Source organism: Parasteatoda tepidariorum, chromosome 4, assembly GCF_043381705.1.
Source record: "Parasteatoda tepidariorum isolate YZ-2023 chromosome 4, CAS_Ptep_4.0, whole genome shotgun sequence".
NCBI classification, from domain to species: domain Eukaryota; kingdom Metazoa; phylum Arthropoda; class Arachnida; order Araneae; family Theridiidae; genus Parasteatoda; species Parasteatoda tepidariorum.
Genome location: NC_092207.1, coordinates 45,193,274 through 45,218,601, shown reverse-complemented (window position 1 = coordinate 45,218,601; position 25,328 = coordinate 45,193,274). Strand labels below are relative to the sequence as shown.

Genomic DNA, 25,328 nt, shown 5'->3' with positions numbered 1-25,328 from the left:
AGAACTGCTCATGCTAAAACTACACATGTGATTTGCAATGATATAGCTAAAATTATTAAACTCCTTTCTTTTGAACAGACGAAATGGATAATAATTGTGATTTAGATTATTTCGCATTGTAATACTATACAAATTCTAAAATAATTTTTAGTATTTGTGTATATTTAAATAAAATATTGGATATGTGACAAATGAAAAGTTTGTGTGCATTAAATTATTATTTGAAGAAATGTTTTGAATTTAAAACAAAAGAAAAAAATAAGTATTTATTTAAAAAAAAAAAAAAAAAAAAAAAAAAAAAAAAAAAAAAGCAGATTTTTACGGCTTTAAATATATTCTTCGTGGAGCCACTACACAATATTTATAAAGCACAGTGTTTCTCAAAGGAAAACTTTTATTTTTATCCTTAAAGAAAAATCCTTTTATATATTTTTTCAACGCATGCTAAAAAATAAAAAAACTATATATGCATGCTTGTTTTATTCTTTGGAGATATAAGCCCCTAACTATGTACCTTATCCCTCAAAATAGAATCACACATACTTGAGACAGCAAATACAAGTTGAAATTAAAACACCCACTCGCAACTGAAACTTGTGGAGAAAGTGGAAAGTAAGGCGCAAGCGCCAGTTACAAATAAAGAAGAATAAAATGTCCAACTATTTAGCGCCCCCTACCGTATTGCGTCGACAGAACGCAGCTTGGAATTGAATATAGTGAGATGCGCTCATGAAACCCGCACAACGGGGTCGAGTTTTGACTTCGGTCTTTCTTTGAAAAGCGAATCGCGAACTATTGATAAGTGATTTGGAAATGTTTTTGAGCATGTTAAAGTTAACAAGAAACATTCATATTTTTGCAACTGATGCCTATTGCATTATGCTTTACAATGCATTAGAATTTATAGAAAAATAAGATAAAATATTATTTATTTAAAACTATAACAAATATTTCTAACTTTGGAATCATAAATATTATTTCTTAACATTATATTATGTCATTTCGATTCGCGGCTAAATTAAAAGTTTAAAAATTTATGAAGAATTTTAAAACAAGTTTAAAATTAGAGTAATGAGATAAAGTTATGTTCTACATACCTGAACGAACTTATCATTCTATCTTGAAATTAAGTAAAGAGCTTAAGAATGTTTCGCTAGATTATTTGCACATGAATGAGGGTATGATGCACAATACAATACGCATGTTTAAATCCAGAAATGTTGCTTAACATTTAAAACTTTATTTATTATTTTTTTTATTTCATTGGTATAAGACTATCAAACCATTATTTGTAGATTAAAATTGTGCTAAGTATATTATATGCATTCAATAAACATTATGTATTTTTGGAGAAAAACTAATTCCATGATGAATTTATTTGTAATTATTCAAATTCAAAGCATTTGAAACCTTAAGATTGGCTCGCTAATGACGCACCGGTATTAATTAAATTTATCTATACGAAAAAACATTTAGATTAACGAATGTCTAGAAACGAAACTTGATAAATGATAAAGACAGATTTATTGCGAGTATGCCAATACAATGGCATAAAAAAATTGAAATATTATGCTAAAATTAATAAATAATTGAAATAAATTATCATGGAGGATTTCATGGAGATGAATGAGACAGTATCTGTTCAGAATGCAACAGAGGAAGTTCCAGAACGTAATGTATTTATTCTACCGTGGTGGCAGCAATTAGTCTGGACTCTAATATTCGGAAGCATGATATTTGTTGCTACAGGTGGTAATGTGATAGTCATGTGGATCGTCCTAGCTCATAAGCGCATGAGAAGCGTCACGAACTATTTCTTAGTCAACTTGAGTTTTGCTGACACAATGGTATCCACGTTGAATGTCATCTTCAACTTTATCTACATGCTAGATGGAGACTGGCCATTCGGAGAGGCTTACTGCAAAATATCTAATTTCATCGCCATAGTGTCCGTTGCGGCATCTGTTTTCACTCTGATGGCCATATCTATAGACAGGTAAGATATAAGACTTCAGTTAAAGAAAAATGTTCCGTTTTGCATGTTTTAATGTCAAATTTTCAGTCAGTGCCTATTCAAAACTATATTCCTTTTTTTTTTTGTTTGATGTTCTTTTATTATAACCTTTACCAACCATATAACCAAATACTTATAGTGTTAATTTAATAGTTCAAATATGAAAGAATTAATTATTCTATGATTATTAAAGCTAGATCAAACAAAGCCAGTTTTTTTAGAAACTAAATGAACATTTCTTTAACCTATGACTAATCAATTGCTCGAGCATTTAGTTATAGGAAGTACTTGCTTAACAACTACATTTAATTTAGCAATAAGAGCAATTCAGAAAAATATTATTCAATTTGCAAGAGCTATCAATTTCAAATGATTGGAATCTCGCTTTAAATTTTTTAGAATCTTTACGAGCTATGGTCAATTACAGTTGTATTCGGTGGCTTAACCAGAGCCACTGAACAGACAATAACAGTAATATATGTTCAATAAACTGCATATCTTCTTAATATGTTCAATAAACTACAATCAGCCGAAGTAATAAATGTATATGAAATATAGTTCATTCATTTCTATTATATCTGTAATTTAGTTATATAAAAAAATATTTTTTCGATAATTAGAGTGATTAACTTTAACTTAATTATAAAATTCCTGAACTTTTCATATTTATTTTGGATTTTCCATTGTGAATTTTAAGTGCTTGTATCTCTTAAAAAGTAAACACTTATAAATCTTATTTTGGCAACTATTGTAAAAATTACAAAAGAACGCAACATTTATATTCATTCTATATACGTACTTGCTTAAAATTGATATGTAACTGCTTCATAAAGTTAGAAAATCGTAAGCGTTAAAAAATGTTTTGTTCGGAATCATTGATGCTCTATGTCATGTTTTCTCATAGAAATGCTTTACTTAGAGTGATTAATGTATATTTCTGTTATATCAAAATACCTAAAAAGACAAGACACTAAAAATGGTCAGATATCTTAGCATTTCTAAAAATTGAAGTGAAAATTTTATTGTAAAAATTTCATTGTTAAATCTTAACTATCCCGTAAGAAATAAATTTTGCACATGAAATACAAACATACAACGATATGTTGTTAATGTTGTTATCAAGGAATAAACTGTTTGTTTTGGATCAAAATTGGGACTTATCGGAACCTTTTTTAAGACCTTTAAAGAAAAATAAATTTTAAGTTAACCTTAATATAATTGGCTGTTTTATTGGTAGAGTGATTCTTATAAACAAATGCAAAATATGGAATTAGTGAGCGAATGCTTTTCAATAAAGATAAGTTACAGATACTTAAATTATTTCGCAGAGCGTAAACTACGAATGTAATTAATGTGAAAAGAATCCTTAATGCTAAAAATCATTAAATTAATGCTTTTGGAGTGGATGTTAAAGAGTCATATTTGTCCGTAGAAATCACAATCTTCACAAAACATTAATTACGTTTTTGAATAAATGTTCCACATTTCTCTGCATAAAATATTATTATTTTATAAAAACCTTTATTTTCCATTTCTTTTACAACAAACACGTTTAACTCTCAACTATATTGGAAATTTTATTCTTGCTTTAATTCTATAGTTACATGTTAGTTGGCGGAAAAAATTTTTAAATTTCAAATTTCAGTTAAAGAGAAAAGTTTTAAAAAATCAAAATATTATTTAAAACATTAATATAAACTAGTGGGCTTCGCCCCCAGCTCGTTAACGCTCGCCAACCCCAGAAAATTGCTACGGAATTTTATATGGTTTGCTTCGCACACCAAGCTCGCTTCGCTCGCTAGTACCTTAGGTATATTGCAAATGCACAAAATTCTAAGAATTCAAAACGATCTTTCAAATCCATATAACAACTCTTTTTTTAAAAAAAAATTACATATTTTTAGTAAATACTAAGTCATTAAAATAAATTTGAATTCAAACATGTAATTCGTTAAACCTATTAGAAATGTGCTATAGTGCGTAAAAGCGTAACAGCACGACTGAGACTAATTTTTCAATGAATAACTAATAACAATAATAAAACAAATAAATTCGTGATATAAATCAAAAATCGTAGAAAAAATTCGATATATATAAATTCATGAAAAAAAGTGCTTTCGACAAAATACTAAAATAGAGATCTATCGACAAAGACTACTCACTTCTGCCTAGCTTAATAGTATGGGATTGCAGCAGCTGATGCTCTCTCAGGTTATTTCAATTTCCGTTTTTAAAAGGGCTATATGTTGAGCCACCTCAGCTAGATTTGGCGGCAATCATTGGTCGATTTTCTAGCGTTGCCATTCGGGGTGGTGTAATGAGGCGTTTTTTTGTCGCCGTGTAAGTAAAATATATATATAGATAGATTTTTACCAACTAAAATTTTGACTGTTTTCAGTAACGAGTTGTAATTACGAGTTGTAATTTCTCATATACACTATATTTACGCACACATTTTTGAATGAATTTTTGCTTTTTATCGTGAACAGTACACTAACACGACACAATTTTTTAAGTATTATGATAATTAAAAGTGCACTTACATAGTTTTGTGTTCCGTTCTAGCGTTAAATTATCATCTTTTTTAATAGGTTTACATAGGTTTGTTGTCTTAAATAATTCTAATTGCTTTTGCATAGTACATATAATATATATATATATATAAAATATTAAAAGATCTTTTTAAGAAATATTTAAAAATTTAAAACAAATAAGTTGAAAAATTAAATAAGGAAAAAATATATTCTCGTCATCAGCTCGCACGATTATATCCGAAAAAATCTATATCTGAAGATCCGAAATATGTTGTATTAAAAAGGCCAAAGTAAAATACATCAATACAATATTGTATTGAATTTTATTTATTTCAAATTCATAAATATTTCTTATGATAATTTTTTAATATTTTTTCTTTACTTTTTAAAAAATCTTTATATATTTTTCCATCTATTCTCTATATTTTTAACTTATTTTATGAGTTCTATGTACTCGCAGCTTATGCGCAGTAAATAAAACGTATTCCTATATATATATATTTATGTGAGTTCGTGCTTAATTTTGACTCGAAATAATAAACTCAAAAATTTGTCTACATTCTAAAACATATATATTAAATGAAAGAAAAATGGAGGGGAAAAAATAATGTCCAGAACGGAATAGCCAGGCTTTACCCCTGTTCGGGTATTTATAGTGCTCTCTGAATGTATTCCAATATTACCGAAGCGGAAAACATTTGAATACATAAGGGAAAAGTTACGAAAAATAAATAAAATAAAATAACATGAAATATTGAACGTCCTAGTAAAAATCTGAATAACTTGCAGCTGTAACACCTATGTAGGAAAGTAAAATGAAGTTATGATCAGCACTGGGGGTGATAAATTTTGGCAATACCAGGTTTTCATGAATATCCTTAGGATTACATGATAAAGTGATCTTTATAATACTGGTAAGACATTTCAGATGAGAAAATATAATTGGTCGCCATGCGGCATAAAATACGCTTTTACGAAAAGTAAAATATCAATCTCTACTCGGCCTTCAGAAATTCAACAAGTTTGATTTAGAGAAGTCACTATTGAACCCTATTAAATTTATAAATTATTAAATTGCATCTGTTTCATATTTTTCTTTTGATAGGGATATCAATAAAGTAAACGGAATGATACTTCTATAGTTCAAACAATTAACCGGACGACTTCATATACTCGCTTTGAACATTTGAAGCCATTTAAATCATAATACTTTACAATTTACAACTATTTTAATACGGTATTTCCTTAAATTTATCCTTTTTAAACTTAATTCCTCCATATTATGAACTTTGAAGAGATTTTGCGATAATTTAATATTTTATCAAATATATAGTTTATTATTTTGTCCAGCAACATGTTTTGATCATCACTTTTTTTAATATATTAGTTACTTACTAAGAAATGTTTTATGGACGCTGAAAAAATATAATTGTAAAAGCAGCACTAGTTAGAAATCATGATCAAGAAATAACAATTTTGGAGTTCAGAATTTTGAAAGGTGGTCTTGGATATCTGTTTGATCTGCATAGATTAAGCATTCTTAAATGTTAGTCTTCATAGATTGGTATGCATAGATTGAGGATTCTTAGATTTGAAAATGCTGGAAACTCCTGCAGCCTGTAATGAACTGTTGATGAATGAGATTCTATAACTCATATGTGTTACTTGTCGACAGTTTTTTGATACAGAAAATATTTTAACACTTCCATTTTCAATCCAATCGTTTTCATCCATTTGCAAATATATGGATTTTAAATGTTATAAATCATTACAAACGTATGCACAGACCATCAACCAAAAGTTAAAACTAAACTAAGCCATCACTTATACTTAGGGCGGTGGTAACCAAGTGGTTTGAGGTCCCGGTTCAAAGGAGCCGGGATTCGAATCTCGATCCTGCTAAGACCCTACTGATTACACGCAATATACGTGCTCGTGAAATTTGCAGAATAAAAAATCCTGACGTCGATCGCTGATCAGTGCCATGGGTACAGGGGTCTGGGGAAAATTCTCTTTCCCTTTGGATCTAAGAAAAAGAAGTAGCTTCGCGATTGAGTGGTGATGCCATTTGTCACCCATGTGGTGCTCTCTTGTCAAGCAAAAGGAAAACTTCTCAACTGGCCAATTTCTGGTGACCATAGTTTGTCTAACTGTCATTAGAAACAACAACAATAAAACTTGTACTTTGACGACGCAGTTCTAAGAATGTTTCTATTGTTTTTGACTGCCTCGTGTTAGTTTTTTGACCAACTTAATATTTATTTAACAAAATTCCTGTAAAGTTTTTGAAAAGAAAAGCTCTCAAATATGTTACAATGCTCTGAGCTGGTTGACATCAAAACGTATAGTATTACGAAATGTATCGTGGCATTATCGCCAAAATGGGTCCATCAGCAAAATAAGTGTTTCCTGACAGTTAAAAAAAAATCTTAGTTATTCTGACACGGAACAAAACTTAAGTTATTATGATTTATAAGACTCTTAAAACAATTATAAACTATTAAAAATCATCCAGAAGATTGTGAAATTACTGAGTTTTAGTTCATTTCTTACATTGAGAAAAAAGTATGGCTAAAACTACCAGAATGTTGTAAACTTTATTGTGTTTCTGGTTCTATGGGGGCCCCAAAAAGCTCGGTAATTTTTATCAAAGTGCTTCAATTTTAGAAAAATTAACAATAAAATAATATTTTATAATATGTGATAAAATTCGGTGAAAGCTGAAAAATTTGGTAATTTTAATCATGATACCGTAGAGCATGGCATAAAACCTTTATTCAGTTAAATTTACTTTCACTTTTTGTATTTACTAAATGCATGGTAAAAAGAACTGTAATTTTGAACTCTATAATTGCCGATGAACCGTTATCGTATGATTGAAAAAATTGCTAAAAGAAAGGTTTCAATACCGTATAGTTCGGTTTTGATTACCATAATTATGGTTTGTTTTACCAGAAATGTTGTTACTATTCAGAATGTTAATTTTACCAATTTTTTTTCTCTGCCTACATTTCAATAATCATTTTGTTATGAAATCTGAATTGCTTTTACACGCGTGTGTAAGGCACCACATTCTGAGAGTGATCTAACACTTTTTAATCTAATTTTAAAGGTATTTTTAATAAGTGGTGGGATGGAATTGGGTTTAGAACGCTCGCTTGTAATGCAGATTTACTTTTAATTTCTATTCCCGACTCAGATTTCTACCCATTATTTCCCATTTATATTCTCTATGATTATGTTTTCTAATCAATTTTGTCGAGGTGTTGTATTAACATAACGATGGTACGAAATTCGTATCATTAAACAGGAAAATATAACAACTTCCACAGTTTGAGGAAACGTTCGCTTTAAAATATTTTGCGAAAAGCAGTAATATATTTATAAGAAAAGAAAATGTTGCAAACTTGAAGTACCCATTTTCTTACTGTGTATATTTAGGGCTTATATTTAAAAAACTAAATATGGTTCCTAATGTGTTCTTAAGGAAAAGTGAGTGAACCATCACGCGTTTGCACTAGAGGATAACTTCCAAAGAACGCATTTTTCCACTCCATTATAATTTGAGAAAAATATGATTTTTGTGGGTTTTTTTATGAGGGTATAAATGAAGTTTTCCATACATAAAATCTTCATGTGGTTGATACTATTGTGTTTTTTTTCAGTAAACATAAGGTAAATATAAAATATCCATAAATACTTTTAAAAAAATCAACTTTTGCAGAAGAAAGGCAAAGAATTGTCTCTTACATTACTGTTCGAGACTTTTAAATTTTGATCATTAAAATAGCATAATAATAGAATATAAAAAAGTTTTCACATTGGTTTCATTTAAAAATGATGACAAAAAGACTTCTAGTATTTTTTATTTTTCTGTTTTTTTCTAAAAAAATTCCGTATTATGTACGGAATGATATACTGAGGGATTTTAAAGAAACTGATTTTAAGTAATGATGCACTGAGCGTTTTCAAAGAAATCTTTCTTGCAAAAGTAAAACAATATTTGCTCACATACATGTGACAGCTTACATAACTTACATGAACTTTTTCTTCCAAAATTCCTCTTTTTAGTTCAAAAACTTTTCGACAGATGGAGTTCAAGAAATAAACCTGTGACAGAATAAAATAAAAGAAAATGAAAATAGCAACAAAAAAAATTTCTCGAAATATTTAAGGTAATGAAAATCACACATTGATTACATGAACAATTTTTCGAATTTCATTTTAACTAAAAGTAAGGAATTTAGGAGAAAAAAATTACTCCCCTTGTCGGAAAACTTTTTGAGATGTTTTCTTTCAATTTCATCGTAAACCTTCATTGAAATAATAGTACTTATTTTAATATGAAATATTTCAACATTTCCCTTAATTTATAAAAAAATTCTACACTTTTTTAAATAAATTATTTTTAAAATATTAAACTTAGACGTACTTTGTTCCGAGTTTTTAAAATTATTTGCAGGAATTTCAAGGCAAAAGCAAAATTTCATGCTCGTTCTTTCGCGAATAACATTTTCCATTTTGAAAAATCAATGGAATGAGAATTATTCACTTATTAAAGTCTAATTTATTATCAGACAAAAAAACTAGCACTTTTACTGCTAACTGCTTCAAGTTGAAGTCTTTCGAGTGAGCAGTTTGCTAAAGGCAATAGCAATCCCTGAGATTTAAGTACTTTTTCCCGCAATAAGTATTTAGCTGTACATTACGGTTAACACATTATAGTATTGTAATCAATCCATTACTATAATTTTGTCCACTTCAGAATGGAAATTAGCATTTTTTTTCTTTTTACTCTCAATATATATTATTTATATTTATCAACTAAGCGAAGTTTCACAGCACCACAATTTGATAGTTATACTGTCTATTTAAGAAAATAAATAAATAAAATAAAACAAGGAACGAGTGACATAAATACTTTATATTTAAATAAAAACTTTCTTTTAAGCAACAAGAACGTTGAGAAAAGTAATAGTTCAGTTGCAAAAAGTACATGTCAAAGCAAGGACCAAATATGTCACAATCAGTATGCAAAAATGTCACCTCTCTGGCAACATTTGAAAGAAATTTAAGACAGAAAATTATTGATAAAATGAAAATAATATTTCACTTTCCTTGTTGCTAAGTAACTTAATATGAGATTTCTTTGAGAATTGGATATAAACGAGACAAACAGTTTCAGTCCATAAACATGAGAAAGCAAGTATACATCCAAATTCATTAGCCGATAGCTTGTTCCAGAAATGCTTATTCGCATATAGGTCACACCATTAGTTTTCGCTTGACGCATGCACCATGGCAGTCAGAGGGTTAAATACTTTCGTGACTGTGTTCAAATGTTTATATAAGCTGTAATTAAGCTTTATAACCGTTTGCCGAAGATATACACAGTCCAGTCACATTAATGTGACCACCTGACAAAATCCAGAATAACAACCTTTGGCAGAGCGAACAGCTACGAGACGTGCAGGAAAATAGTCAATTAGGTTTCTGAAGATGTTGGGTCATGCCTGAGTCATGCCGACTGGGTTGAGTCATGCCGACTCCAGTGCCGTGGCCAGCTGCACTAGATTACGCGGTTGAGGATCCATGGCGCGAACAACCCGATCGAGGTGGTCCCACAGATTCTCGATTGGGTTTAAATCCGGTGAGTTTGCTGGCCAGGGGAGTACGGTAAATTCATCCTGGTGTTCTTCGAACCACGCACATGCACTGCGAGCTGTATGATACCTCGCATTGTCCCGGTGGTAAATGCCATCATTCTGAGGAAAAATAATTTGCATATAGGGCTGGACATGGTCCGCAAGGACAGATACGTACTTGTACTAATCCACCGTGCCTTCCAGAATGATGAGTGCTCCCAGTGAATGCCAGGAAAACATTCCCTAAACCATAACGCTCCCTCTTCCAGCCTGCAGATTTCCGGCAATTATTGCAGGGTGTTTGCTTTCAGGCGTTTTACGCCGTATACGCCAACGTCCATCTGTCCCATGGAGCATAAAATGTGATTCATCGGAAAAAGCCACCTGTTGCCACTCTGCGGACGTCCAGTTGCGGTACTGGCGTGCAAATTCCAGCCTTCGTCACCGATGAACAGTAGTCAGCATAGGTGCATTAACCAGGCGTCTGCTGCGGAGGCCCATGCGCAGCAACGTTCGCTGAACAGTTGTTGAGGATACACTCTTGGTAGTCCCTTGGTTCATCTGGGCGGTCAGTTGCTCAACAGTTGCACGTCTATTCGTCTGAACGCATCTCCGTAGTCTTCGTTCGCCTCTGCCATCTTTGGCCCGTGGTGCACCACATGTGCCACGCCGCTTGTTTTGTAAAGTGCCATTTTGCCATGCACGGTATACTTTTACCACGGCGGCACGCGAACAGTTCACAAAATCAGTCGTTTCCGAAATTCTTCCACCCTTGGTCTGAAAGCCAATAATCATGCCCTTTTGGACGTGGGATAAATCGCTTCGTTTCTGCATTGCGCCAACGACTGAAATGCTTTTCGATGCCCTAGGACATCCAATATATACACTACACTGTAATGTGCTGCCACCTGCACTCTGTGATTTGTTATTTCACGTTGACGTCGAAAGCAGGTGGTGGTCACATTAATGTGACTGGACTGTGTATATCATAATTGAATTTAAAATGAAGCATTCCCGATATTATTTCTTCACGTAACTTATTAAGATTTTCTCAATTTTAATTAATCATATTGTAGTTATTTTATAAAAACATCAAGGTATTGTAAATATTTCCTTTAATTCCTATTAAGTCTTAGTACACAACTGTATAAATTTTACAAACTGAAACTTTATTTTAAAAGAATTCGGATAAAAGTGGAGTCCCTGAAATATTAGACAAGAAATATTGAAACAGAAAAGTCTTGCAAAGAGAAGTTAAAAATATTGTACTTAAAATATTCCGAGGCATTTTATTCTCAAAGCTTAGCAGAAAGGATTTCTTTTTTTTTTCTTATCGTTTGCTACACAATTTTTGCTGTCATGGTCGTATTTTTCACGTGGCATGAAAAATGATGTCATGTTTTGTGGTGAATAATAATCTAAGAGCTTAGTAAGGAACGGGAAAACGTGAAATATGCATGTTAGCGTTGCATAGAGAAGATTTCCAACAAATGGTATCACGAACAAGTAAACTTTGCTGCAGAAGATTTTAATATGTTTCTTTGGTAAAAGTAGTAGTTCAAAGTAATATAAACGCACGTACATACAGAGCGAAATATATGGAAAATATGTTTTGTTATTAAGGAGAACTGCACATTAAAAGAATTGTACACTGTAAAAAAAAGAAAATAAATTGTAATTTCTGTAAAAACGAAAGAAAGCACTTTTTACAGTGAAAAAGAATTGTTTAACAATAAAAGTAAGTTATTTCAGTTTTTTTTTTTTTTAATGTTAACCGTAAGCTACAAAAAATCCGTTATTTTACAGACGCTCTCTGTATGTTTGGCTGCTTAAAGCTTTTCTTCACTAAAAAGTTTTTCTCTGTTTTCACCCTAATCATAAGAGGATTAAAACTGTCAACTATAATACTGGTTTTTGTAATGCAGTTTCGCTTTCTGTAAGGAAACTTCATCTTCGTTTCAAATCATTTCACGATTATTTTCTTACTGACTCTTACTTTTAAGCAATTATTTTTTTTAAGTTTGAACATCCTTGTAAGTGTTGTGATTCGACTTTATTATCAAACTGATACTCTACCCATTTGTTATCTATGTTTGGACAAACATTTTTGTTCAATTAAATTGCAAGATATTTTAATAAAGGTGGACCACAATAGTTTAAAACTTATTTATGCTTATATATGACTTTTAAGATAAAGACATTTTAAAATTTTTTTTATTAAAAAGCGCAAGAGTGTCCATGGCTCAGAGGTCAATACGCTCGCATTCCATTAAGGTGACCCGGTATTTCATTGAGCAAACATGGCGATATGGACATAATTTTATGAAATAAAAGAACAGATTGCGAACTTCTTCAAATATTTCTACAAAAAAAATATGAATCGTTCTATAGTAATCTGCAAGTTAGTGAAAGTACGATTAGTTAAAAACCTGAAATTTAAAATCTCAATGTGTGTTTAATTCAGTAATCTTCGTTCAAAGTTTTCCTAATCAAAATTTTCAAATTAAAAATTACCATAATTTTTCTTAAATATGAAGTTCTTGCTTTTTATAAAATGAATTTCAATGAAACTATTTTTTTTATTAATGCTTGTAACTGAATTTTCTTTTATGATAAAATTTTTTCTCAAAATTGGACTTTTTGCGGGTTTTTTCCTCCAAAAATTATAATTAAAAACATAATTAGCAAAACACCATATATTTTACCGAATATGTACAAAATGAACTTTTATAGATCAAATATTCTTTTTCAGCTTTTTACAATTAAAAAATTATATAAAAAAGTTTTCCATATATGTTCTAATAATAATAATAACAATATTGCATATTTTACTTGGAGACGTTTGGTTTTGTTGCCAATTATAATAATTACTTGAACAAAACAAATAATATTTTGTCTACAATTGTTATTTATTTTTCATGCAAATATTAAAAAAAGGTACCAAATTTAGTCGTGTATCGCTAAACTTTAAATGTCCTAATAGTTCGTAAATAAGTACAATCACAATAGCCTGTATATACATGTTCAATAATATATAATTTATAATATATAATAATTAGTTTCATGGATATTTTTTTACAAAAATTCCAATTAATTTAAACAAAAAATATTTTTAACAAAAAAAAATTTCAACATATTTTATAACATTTTTTCAATAATAATGTCCGTAAAATGAATTATTATATACTAATCATTATATAATAGGAAAATATTTTAAATAATAATAAAATATTTAAAATGAAAATAAGTATTCAAAATACTTCATTTCGAATAAAAATTTATTTTGAATAAAATAGTTTCAGAAAGTGCTTCAATATTTTAGAATTGGTCTAACTTTCGTTTGATTCTAAGAAATTTCCGATAAAAAGAGATTTTAGAAAAAAGTCATATTGATAAATCAATATTAAAATGGTGAAAGTAATAGATTTATGTTTGTGATAAGTGTTTTCATCAATAACAATTTTTCCTTCCGTTTTCATAGACATTTTAGAAATTTACTGAAAGAAAATGAAACGTAAAATACATTAACGTATCCCTCCTTGCTCAGAAACACGATAACCTTGGATAGGCCATGGCTTTCCAAAGAATTTTCTTCTAGGTTTCTTCATTTTTGTCCATGGTCTTCCAATTAGTCATTCTTAAAATGACGAGATCCCTTTTTAAGCAGTCAGTGTCATCTGAGGTTGGGTCGACCTCAGATGCCTGGCTAAGAATATTTTCCGTGTTGGACGTTCTTTGTTCATTCTAATTACATGAGCAGCCCATTTAATTCTTTCGATTCTAAATTCAAGAGTTTGTGCCATAAACCATCAACTTGTATTTTACCAAATATCTTACATAATTACCAAATATCTATATTACTCTTAGTATCCGCTGCTCAAAGACTCCAACAACATTTTCATCTTTTTGTATCATTGTCCAAGTTCCTGATGAGTATGTGAGTATATGTCTGATTAGAGATTTATAAATTAATAGCTTGGTCTTCCTTTTAATTAAGTTAGATATATCTTAAATCTGTAAAAGCATCTGTTGGCAGCATTGTTTCTGCTCTGAATTTCAAATGTGATGTTGTTGTCAAATACTGACCTTGGAGCCCAACTATCTAAAGCTATCAATTTTTGCTAATTTATATGTACCAATTGGTCGATATTATGTCTGGTAAAGATGCGTTGTTATCTCTCTTTTATTCCCTATTCTACCTAAAATGATGAGAGGAGGTAATACTATCTGGGTTAGTATTAGATGAACTCTGATCCTCAATTTGTAAGCTCTCTGCATGAAGTAAATTATTAAAGTGTTCATTCCCCCCCTGGAGAATTTTAGTTTTAATTTTGTCTGTCAAGAAAACTGCCCGGCTGTTTGGGTCGGAACCAGCAGCGTCATATATAATTTAATTAAAAAATGTGGTTTAGTAGAATTGGAAAATAAAAAATACAATAAAAACACATATTCATACATCATTTATACACGTTTAAAATACATCTACAAGTATTTTAAACCTCATCAAATAAAGGCCAGTCTCATTCTGTTAGAAAATAAATTAAAATAAAAATAAAATTCACAGGTGACGTTCTGATATTGGCGTTGGTTGCACGTTTAAGTATTTCTTAATTTTTCTTACTTTTATCAGTGACGCTATATTTTGTTCTTAAACGTTCTGACAAATACTATGCTAAGTGTATTATAAAATCAATATTGATGTAGCTGATTAAGAAGAAATACTTCACTAAATTATTTCCACAAATACGATTCTAGTAAATTCTCATAAAATATAATGCAAGCATATGAAGAATCTCCTCCGAACATCTTCAATAAAGCATCTTTCTAACAGCACTCCCAAACTTTCCTTCTTTACCTTTAAGCTTTCCTTACAATGCGGAAGCTTTTGTTGACAAAATATGATACTACAAAGTTTATAGTTACTATAATATTTGATACTTTCGGTTTATAATATTCTTAATATCTTGTGAAAAGGTTAAACATGTCATACTTACAATTACTAGATATTTCAAGGTGTAAGTTTTTACAGAAATTTACTGAAGGAAACAAAACCAGGTAATTATCAAAAGTCTGTTTTAGAAACATCAATAAAAACGCACGCCTTGTAAAACGTGTATCTTTTTCAATATATATTTGTTAAACGCAATTTATTTTCATTTATAGCATTTAGCATTTATAACATTTAGTGTCATTTAAAGCATTAAACATTCTTAAATAATGTTTCTTATTATTTCTTTTTGAAATTGATTTTCAATTCTTAGTAAACATTCGCTGGAACTCAATAAAAAGAATGCTATAAGAGTGCTATAAGAATGAGCCTTATGTCAAAAGCCTCCAAATTTTATTTTATGCAATGTGCAAAATCAAAAAACGGTTTATTATAATAAATAAGATTTTACGTACAGATATGAATTCTTAATGGTCAGATGGATAGAATTAATTTGCATTGACGGCAGTAAGTCCATGGTTTGATCTTCATTAAGATCCCCACCCTTCTACTCACCCACTTTCTATATAATACCATGGGGAATAACTTTATTTATGCAGGAAAACCTATACCATGCAAGGAGAGGTCACGGCATCGGAAAATCTCTTTGCAATGAAACTAGTATATAAGACAGGACATAAAATTTCATTTTCAAAGGTAGAAGCAGGGCAAAAAATTTTGCACGCTGTTTTTTTAAAGATTAATGTGAGAAATTTTTAAACTTTCATCTGATATAGTTTTAGAACTTTTCGCTTGCAAAAACCATAAAAGAATGTAGGATCTGAAAACTGTAGCACAAAATCCTAAACTCTTAAACAAATTTGGGAAACATGTTGAAAATGTTTCACTGAACTTCACCAACATGTGAGCCCATGTTAATTAAATTAATATAAACTTAAATTCTGCCCTTTATGATAACATAATATCCACTCATTCATCAAAGAGATTTGGATTTAATTACACGAAGGTTTAATTACACATATTTTAAATAAGGTCCCAAATTTTAGTCGTTTCTGTAGTCGTGGGAAGATGAAAATTGATGAAAATTTTCATAGATTTCAACATATATGATGACATAAATTTCTATCTTTTCATGATGTACATCAATACGCATGTCCGCTTAAAGTCTTAAGAACGTGTCACAATTTTCAATATTTGTCCGCAACAAACTCTGAGAATAATATGGCAGTTTGAAACATACTAATTTACAAGACAAAACTTATTCGCTAGCCTTGAATAATTGATCACCAGTAGCGAGCCAGCGAATTGAAATTCCACACGATGCTTTTAGGGTAATCCATACTCAAAGTAATAGAACGCACTAGCCAGCCAATTTCGAGAAAGATACATTTGAAAATTCAAGCATATGGGCACCTTTACATATCTTTATATATTATAGTTTGGGAATGGCACAGTGGTCTGGTGGCAAGGAATCCAAATAATAACGAGACACTTGAAATTTGAATCGCAAAATGGACTTTTCTTGTTCTCCCTGATAAAACATTTCTTTTTTGTTTACTAAATGTTTTAATATAATTTTGTTTAATGAACTGTAAATTTTAGTCTATTAGATATTTCTTGGTATTTAAATAGCAGTAACTATTTAATCTTTCAATAAAATGATAAGGATAAAATACATTATTTATAAATAATGCTAATAATAGCTAGTTAGATTTTGGCTAGTTAATTTTATTATAATTTTTTTAATGAACAATAGTTTAGATTGCGATTCATGAGAAAGAATTAGAAATAAAAAAAATACATACATCTTGCATAGACTATAAGCAATAATTTTTTGCATGAACAACATTTCATAAAGTTGATTTGCCTAATATCATGCATCATTTACATTTTAAAAGATTAAAAATTGGCGATGGAAAATAAATATGAACTGTCGTTTTGGTTACATTGTTATCTTCTCGAGAATTTTACGCCACAAGTTCGTATCAGAATAGTACTTAATCTGACACTCACTCACTTCCACTTTACAATCTAACTTTTTAATTGTTAAAACCACTCTTCCTAAATATTATTATTTTAACAAATATTTTTTATCGAATTATTGTAGCTTAAATGTCAAGCAATATCTCATAACTAATGGAATGCAAATCCTTAAGTTATGAGATATTCCTTGCATCGAATTAGTTGAAATATAATTCATTCTCGTATTCTTCTTTTACTAAACTTAGATTTATTATTTGTTAATGTATTTTATTGTAGCCAATATAAACATTTTTGTTTTGAGTACCTAGCAACGTTGATGCATAATTTGTTTGTTTATGTTCCACATGATTTTGTGCCTGTCTTTGTGCAAAATCTCTGTATACACATATAATGAACGAATTGATATCTTTGAAATAGAATCTCTGTGAAAGAATTTCGAATGTGTCACTTGAGATAATTAATACTTGATGGACATGCCTTACTCGAAATAGAACGGAAAGAACAGTTGCTAACGTAACCAAATGTCACTTTTCAGCAACCATTCAAGATCGCGATGCCCCACTACGTCACTTGCAGGTATCCCATTACATGAACCGCTCCGCAAACGTCTTCACGTTCGCTGCTGCTAACAAACTGCACTATTTGTGAAAATGAGATTTGACTATTTTATTTATGATCATTATTTATTTTTACATAAACTAATAATTTATTTTTACATATAACTAATTTATTTACGACAGTATAGATAAAGCAAAAGAACTGAAGCTGCTTGTTAAGATGTATCAAATGCTCAAAGCTATTTATTCAGGAAAAGTAGAGTTTTTTGTCTGAATTTCTTAACCTAAAATATTGCCTGCTTGAATTAAATTAGTATATAGAGATTATCTCCTCGAATCATTAAGATTAAGTACTAGAAGGTGGAGATCAGATCATTACATCAAAAGTTCATCAAGGTGGTCCGGTTTTTATCTTGTCCGCTATATATTGCTTAAGACACAATAACAAACTTGCAGTTCAACAAGAGCTCAACAAAACTACTTCGAACATTGAATATAAGATACCATATACCTAATTTACCAAGTATTATAGCGTGCAGTTTTTTGTGCACGGTGGTCTCCATTTTCTGTTCAACAAATCATCTACATAAAGTTTGTAGTCTTTCAAAACTAAACGCAGTCATGAAACTTTAAAAATTAGCGTTTTTCGCATGACGGTCAAAATGACCATTTTTGTTTTAGGCATTTCTATGATTAACTATAATTGCAAAAAACATAAAGATATCAAAGTCTTATACAGTGTACTTTGACGCAATTTGGGAATGGTAAAAAAAACTTGGAGCTTTAAAGTTCAGTTGTACCTTTAAAGCTATCATAAAAAATTACAGTTAAAAAAGATTAAAACAACCCAAATTGTGCTTCTTGTTTAAAACTATATGACAGAATTGTAGAATCTTCTGAATTTTTAATTTTAAATCTCATAAAAATATAATATATTAAATCAATCTATTCAAACAATATATTTACGTATTAAATTTAAACAAATATAATATATTTCCACCGAAACTTATTTGTAATTATAAACAACTACAACACATTGTCAGCAATTAGCAATTTCGGAATAAAAGATATTTATATTTTCTAGCTTTTCGCTTTATTTCATCAAATAAATCCTGAAAAATCAAATACGCATCTGGACCATTGATTTATTTATGCATAACGAAACTTTAATCTAAGGTTGGAAAGACGAACCCTTTCAGACATCGGTGATTAACGGGACATATCCATATCTTTTAACGACCATCCTGTAATTTTGCCTCCGTTTAAAATATTTAATAGAATTGATGAATTTTCTGAACATTTAATTTTAAATCACCGAAGGATTTTAAGAGGCTTATAAAGAATGAAGTTGAACATTTAAAAGTTTTCTCGTAGTGATATAAAAATGACATTTTAATAAAATAAAAAGGACCATTAAAAGTATTTTTGACCACGTTAAATGGATAAGTGAATTTTTTTTCTTAAATTTAATGTAAAGGAGATGTATTAATATGCTCAATTACGATTATACAATAAGGTATGTACAGTGCAATTTGGATACAAATACAATAATAATGAAAATTGAAGGCCGGGATAGCCTGATCGGTTGGGCGATGGGTCCATGTCCGAGAGTTCGTGGGTTTGAACCCCGCCGGCCGAAGATTTCCCGTGTAGTTGGTGACTGATGCACGCTAAAATTCTGTCGAGTCGCATAAAATTCTGTCGAGTCGCGAGTTCCCATAACAAATCCATACCTCTGGGATTACTGGATTGGAGATCGATTGTTCTCTGATTCAGGTCAAAATTACGATCCGTGGATGAATGAATGGGTCCGCCTTATAAACAAGTGAGACGTTTGGTGAGGAAGAAGTCGAATTCTTGGCAACAGATGGCGCCACTGAAAAAAAAGAATCACTCTCTCTGTGTTAAATTTACTCGGTTTCACCAAGCAGGCTTGACCGTGTGGCAAGTGGCATTCAAACCAACCAACCATGAAAATTGAAGAGAAAGAGTATACAATATCAAAATATGGAACATATGCAATGGAAAGTATGCAACACCGCCAAGCTGCCATTGTCACAACTGGAAGAATATTTGGACAAAAAATTTAAGATGAAATAAAATAATTGTTTACCTCGGAAGTGAACTAAAAGGATCGCAAAAGCAGAAAAATACTTCCTGCCATGTTTGTCAGTGCATCCACTTTAATTTCATTTAAATATTTTTCCCTTTTTGAAATTCCAGTTGCTAGTTATTTTCAAAAAATCTTATTATATATATGTTTTGACACACACTGTTTAATCTACTAAAAAGAATGTAGTATTTAATAAGTAAATTCGAATATTGAGAGCCAGAGGAAAAGTTGTAGTAAAGAAAAATAGCATCAAAAAATTTCATATTTTTTGTCTGTATGTGCCTGATTAATAAACTTTTTCTCTTCATCGCAATAATTAATAAAATTACTCCGCTAATGCCCCTCTGCTACCAGTTCGTGGACATTTGTGTGCTAAAGAAATTAACACTTCATCCGAGCATTTGATTTTTATTCTGTCACGTTAATAGAATTTTCCATCTCTTACGATTACTGAAAGCTTAAGAGATAGAAGGAATTAAGCAACATTGCATTGTGTAGTAAAATTCCCATAGAGAACTTTGCCAAGCATATTGTAAAAGAACTTGAGGTTGAATTATTAAATTATAAAGGTTCTCCTGAACAATTATTAATACTGAAGTTATTTCACTCTTTGCTGATACTATTATAAATTTGCATGCACAAAATATTATTTCCCTTCACGCACTTATGAAATATGCATTAAAAAGTAATTGAATATAATTTTATGATATTATTAAAAATATATTGATAAAAAATATTTTGATTGCAAACTTATTGCTACTCTGTTTAATTCATATAAATGCAAAACATGCAAGTGAAAAAAATGTTCCTCTGTACAGAGGGTAAAAAAAAACAAAAATTCCTGAATAACTTTTGATCTATTGATTGACTCAATCTAAATTGGGTCCCGCAGTTTTAATATCGTAAATACTCTGCTCCCAGTAGAGCACCGACGTCAAGCATTACTAGCTGTCCAGAAGCACCTCTTTTATCTGCATGTACAAGGACCGCAAGTGCATGGTATCGGCGTCCCACAGTGGACTGATCGTTAAGACACGGTTCCCAGCAAATCACCGAAGTCAAGCATCACTGGCTGCGGTCAGTGTGCGGGTGGATGACCACTTGGATCAGTCTGCGCAGGGACCGAGGGTGTGCGATATTGGTTCTCGTTAAACTGTGCTGCCGTAAAGTGCTCGACTTCACGTGCAGGTCGTTGTGGTGCCTATGTGCTCTGCAGAGGATCAAAGTTGTGATGGTATGTCTTCGGATCATCCTTAAGGATGTTTCCCAGACCGTCGCCAATAGCCTACTGTGCAGCTCTAGTGTGACGTAAATGAACTACAACAAAAACATGGTAACGGCTCTCGTTAAACTGTATTAAAAGTAAAATGCAAAATGCTCGACTTCGCCCGCAGGCCGTCAGGCTACCAAACCGAGGGAGCGATCTCCTCTGCAGAAGATCAAAATTGTGATGACTTGTCTTCAGATTATCTTCAGGGTTGCTTCCCACATCGTCGCAAACAGCCAATTGTGCTGCTCTAGTGCGAAGTAAATCAAGTATGTACGTGCCTACCTGATCTTAATAGGTCTTGCTAATTAATTTCTGCAGAAGATATATTTATGTTACGAAATCAGACACAAAAACGTACCTCCTATGAATAAACATACCTTTTTTCAACCGATGTGGATTTTTGACACTTCAAATATGGTAGTGGATGATACTATAATTAAATAAACAATATTTATAATTGGGAGAAATGTTTTGATTCGTTTCATCAGATTTGTAGATATGGCGAAATACGATGAAAGGGGATCAAACATTCCAAGGGATCAAACAAAGGCTACTCTCCTGCATAACACTATTGTGTGTATAACCCATATTTTTCAAATTATGGCTATCTGCACTATGGTAAGGGAAGTGTCGAGAATCCAAATCCAGATTCATTTAGAGAAACGTTCTCATAGTGACTGATTTCGTGACTTAAAATACTGCATTCACTGATCAATTAACATATTTAAAATAAGGCCCTAGTACCATTAAGAGTAAATCCTAATGCTTGAAAATACGGACACTGGAACAAAAGTTTAATATGTTGTTCACTTTTTTTTTTGTTCATTGTACACTATCCAACGGATTTACATTTAATATCGGGTTCATTTCTCAGCACATTCAAAGCTACTAAATTATTTAAAACTATCATAAATTAAATAAAAACTTTTTATTGTATTTAACTGCAATTAGTTTTTAAAAAGGAAGAAACTATTAATAATTTAACAACTATTTGTGAATACAGATGATCAACATGCTGTAAGTTCGATGTTTTAAAGAATTGAAACGAAAAACTTTTTTATGTACATTGAAAAATAAAAAATCCTACTATTTGTAAATGTTGCTGTCCTTTAACGTTGCACTAGATTAATTGTACGAATCTCTTCACAATTTTCTTTTCAGCTTAGTTTTAATAGGCTTATTCCATTAAGGTAGAAAAACTTCTGGCTAATAAGAAAAAATCTGAAGAATTTTTCATTACGCTTGCCTAAGTATGCTGTCCCGTTAGTATGAGTCTTACATTATGCTGACGCTTTTTTTTTAAATAATGAAAGTTCTTGAGATCTAAAACTAATTATTAATTAACGTGAAGTACAGTGACTCTTTTATATACTTATAATTAATTTTTAATGAATGATGCAACGAAAGATTACTGTAAGAAGATTGTACATGCGGTTAAAAAAAGTAGACTAATGCTTCGACAGAGAAAACTTTACGTTTTTGAATTTAAACATTTCTGTAGAAAATAACATTTTGAGCAATTAGGATTAACTTAAAAATATTAAAAAAAGAGATATATCATAAAAAGTAAACGTATCTGCTAATAAAATGTATTTGTTTTTTACAATTTATCATTGAATATATGGTTATTTCATAGCAAAGAATAAGGATAGCAGATATAAATTATAAAACAACTTATCTAGTAGTCGAAATAATGAATATGTTTTTATAAATCATGCATTAATGAACATAATTAACTAATTTTAAGAAGGATTTGAAGTGTGGAAAATGTATTATATTTTTTGCGTAAATGAATACGATTTATCAAAATGATCTATGATTTCATTTAATTTAAATATTTGTTGAATCTGGTATTCTTTAAAAGGAATTTAAACTGAAGTTGTTCAATGAAAATAATGTCTCTGAGAGGGTTTTAAGATGCATCGTGTGAGTCTACGCTCCTATAGCTAAAATGTAATCATATATCATAAGTTATAATTCATTCTGTATTTAGAACTTAAACAGAGAACGGATTTAGAGATGTATAAGCTGACTTCACTTCACTTACCTGTCCACTGAGAATTCTTCAATGATCAATCAGTAAGATAGCAACCAATAGGAATACGTTTCAATTAGAATGGGAATGTGTATCGCCCAATAAGAAGGGCGCAAATAGCTAGTTGCCCTTTAAAAGAACAAAATTACGGCAATTGATTGATTTATTCCACTCTAAGATGTAGTTCAGCGTCAGGCTAGGCTAAATTTGAAAAGGGTGAAAATATTTTTAAAGCACATTACATACACAAAATTATTCAAATTATGATCTTTAATAGTTAAAATTCTGTATTTTTTTGTACAAGTTTCTTCAAATATATTTTGGTTATCTATATGACTTTTTTTTAATTTTAATATTCTGTGAATGCAGTGGATTCACCTGAGATTGCAAAAGCTTGATGTTCAACAATAATAAATCATTTGAAAATATTTTAAGATGTATTGTGTGATTCAAAAACTCTATTACTAAAGCATAATATTTTACAATTTATTTTTTATTCGATGATTAGATTTCAAACAAAAAAAAATATGCAACATTTAAAAAGAAAATATATTTTTGAAATCTGTCAAATATAAATGCACTTAAAAGTTTGAAAATTGATGGGTGATTTTCAATAATATATTTATTAATATTTAGTATGTTAGATACTTGTTTAATATCGAATTCAGATATGAGCTTAAGTCTTTGTTTAATACAACGTGTTTCGCCGCTGAAGTGTGCATATTTTTAATACATGAGTTGTTGATATTTGTACCCTTTTCACGTCGTTTCAGTTTGTTTCACAGTATTCTTTGTCAATAAAATATAGGCCATGCAAAAGCAAGTAGCTCAACGAAAACGATAACTTTGAAAGTGTTTTAAGATGTATCATGTGAGTCAACGTTTCCCTGAAATAGTTCCTTGTTCCGGAACTGCATATTTTCACTTAGATGAACACAGGCAGCCTAGATAAATACCAGGACGTTATTAAGAAACTTTAATGTGACAATAACGGGGGATGTACTCTCTTCTCGTTCGCATGAGGTGGCTGCTGTGTGTAAAGAAAAATATATGAGCTGTGCGAGTTTTCTCTGCAAACAAATACTGGGTTCTGAAAGGGAAAGATAATTTTGGACATGCAAATGAAGTAGAATAGGAAAAGTATTTCTTCAGGCAGAAATGCAGATTTTAGGATTCTTAAAAGCACATGTGGCAGTGCGCTTATTTAAAGTAATACATTCTGGAAAAAAAGTTATTTTATGGAATTTTTTATTTATTTATAATAAAGATCAGAAAAGAAAGATTATACAAAGAAAAATATAGTTTAACAGTTATCTTAGAAAACAGAAGGCGTACGTAATGTCTCTGTTTGTCTTTTTCATTCAAATGAAACGTTCTACTCCCACTACCCATCTTATGCAAAATTTAGCGAATAAAGTATTAAGGGGAACAAAATTTCACAAAAAAGTATCACTTAAATTGGGCCCCTGAATTACTTTGTAACGTAGAAATACGTGATATTGATAAAGTGATAATAAATGTTATTTTTGAATTAATATAATGTGCAGGAAATTCTACTATAAATAAAATTGTAAACTACTATAAATAACACATTTGTCAAAAAGTATTTTAAGTGAGAAACCAAAAGAAAAAGAAAACAAAAACTTTTTAATTGCGAAATTTGATTTTATTCACCAATATCTATTTAAAAAACATTACATTCAATCAAAATTTTCTCTAACATTTCTTATTATCTTTTGTTCTCCTTTGAGATTTGCAAACAAGTAATAGTTGCTAGGGAAATCAGAAAGTAAGCTGGTGGGATAAATATCAGAAGCTCCGTTTTTGAAGTTTTAATAAAACACTGTCTTAATGAAATAGCACTTTATTCTTGCTGCGTAGAACTTCATTTTTCCTTGATTTCTCTCTTCAATTTGTTGTTTCCTGTTTCTATGTAGTGGATTAATGTTTTATCATACAATAGTAAAAAATTATTTGGCGCAACTTTTTCAGCTGTGTTTTTGACTACTTTTGATTGGCCCCCTGACCGATGATTATGACCTGACCTCATGCATTACTACAGATCGAATTCAAATGTCTTGCTTATTCCTCCTAATAACATCAAATAGTACTCTTATTCATCAATACGCTGTTGTTTTTGTTCTTCTTTGAACAAACTCAGAACCGATTCGAAAACTTACCTCCAAAAACATACCACCGTTATAGCGTTGAGTTAGTATTAATGGACGA

The 25,328-nt window shown here is 30.5% G+C and overlaps 1 protein-coding gene across 1 annotated transcript in view; it reads left to right on the top strand.

The window, feature by feature from the left end:
• The first annotated feature begins 691 nt into the window (after positions 1-691).
• Positions 692-25,328, top strand: part of LOC107441932 (tachykinin-like peptides receptor 99D) — a 98,523-nt gene continuing 73,886 nt past the window's right edge. Inside the window, exon 1 of the mRNA XM_016055355.3 lies at positions 692-1,996. Coding sequence (XP_015910841.1) covers positions 1,605-1,996 — 392 coding nt within the window. The 5' untranslated portion in view covers positions 692-1,604. The remainder of the gene's footprint in view (positions 1,997-25,328) is intronic.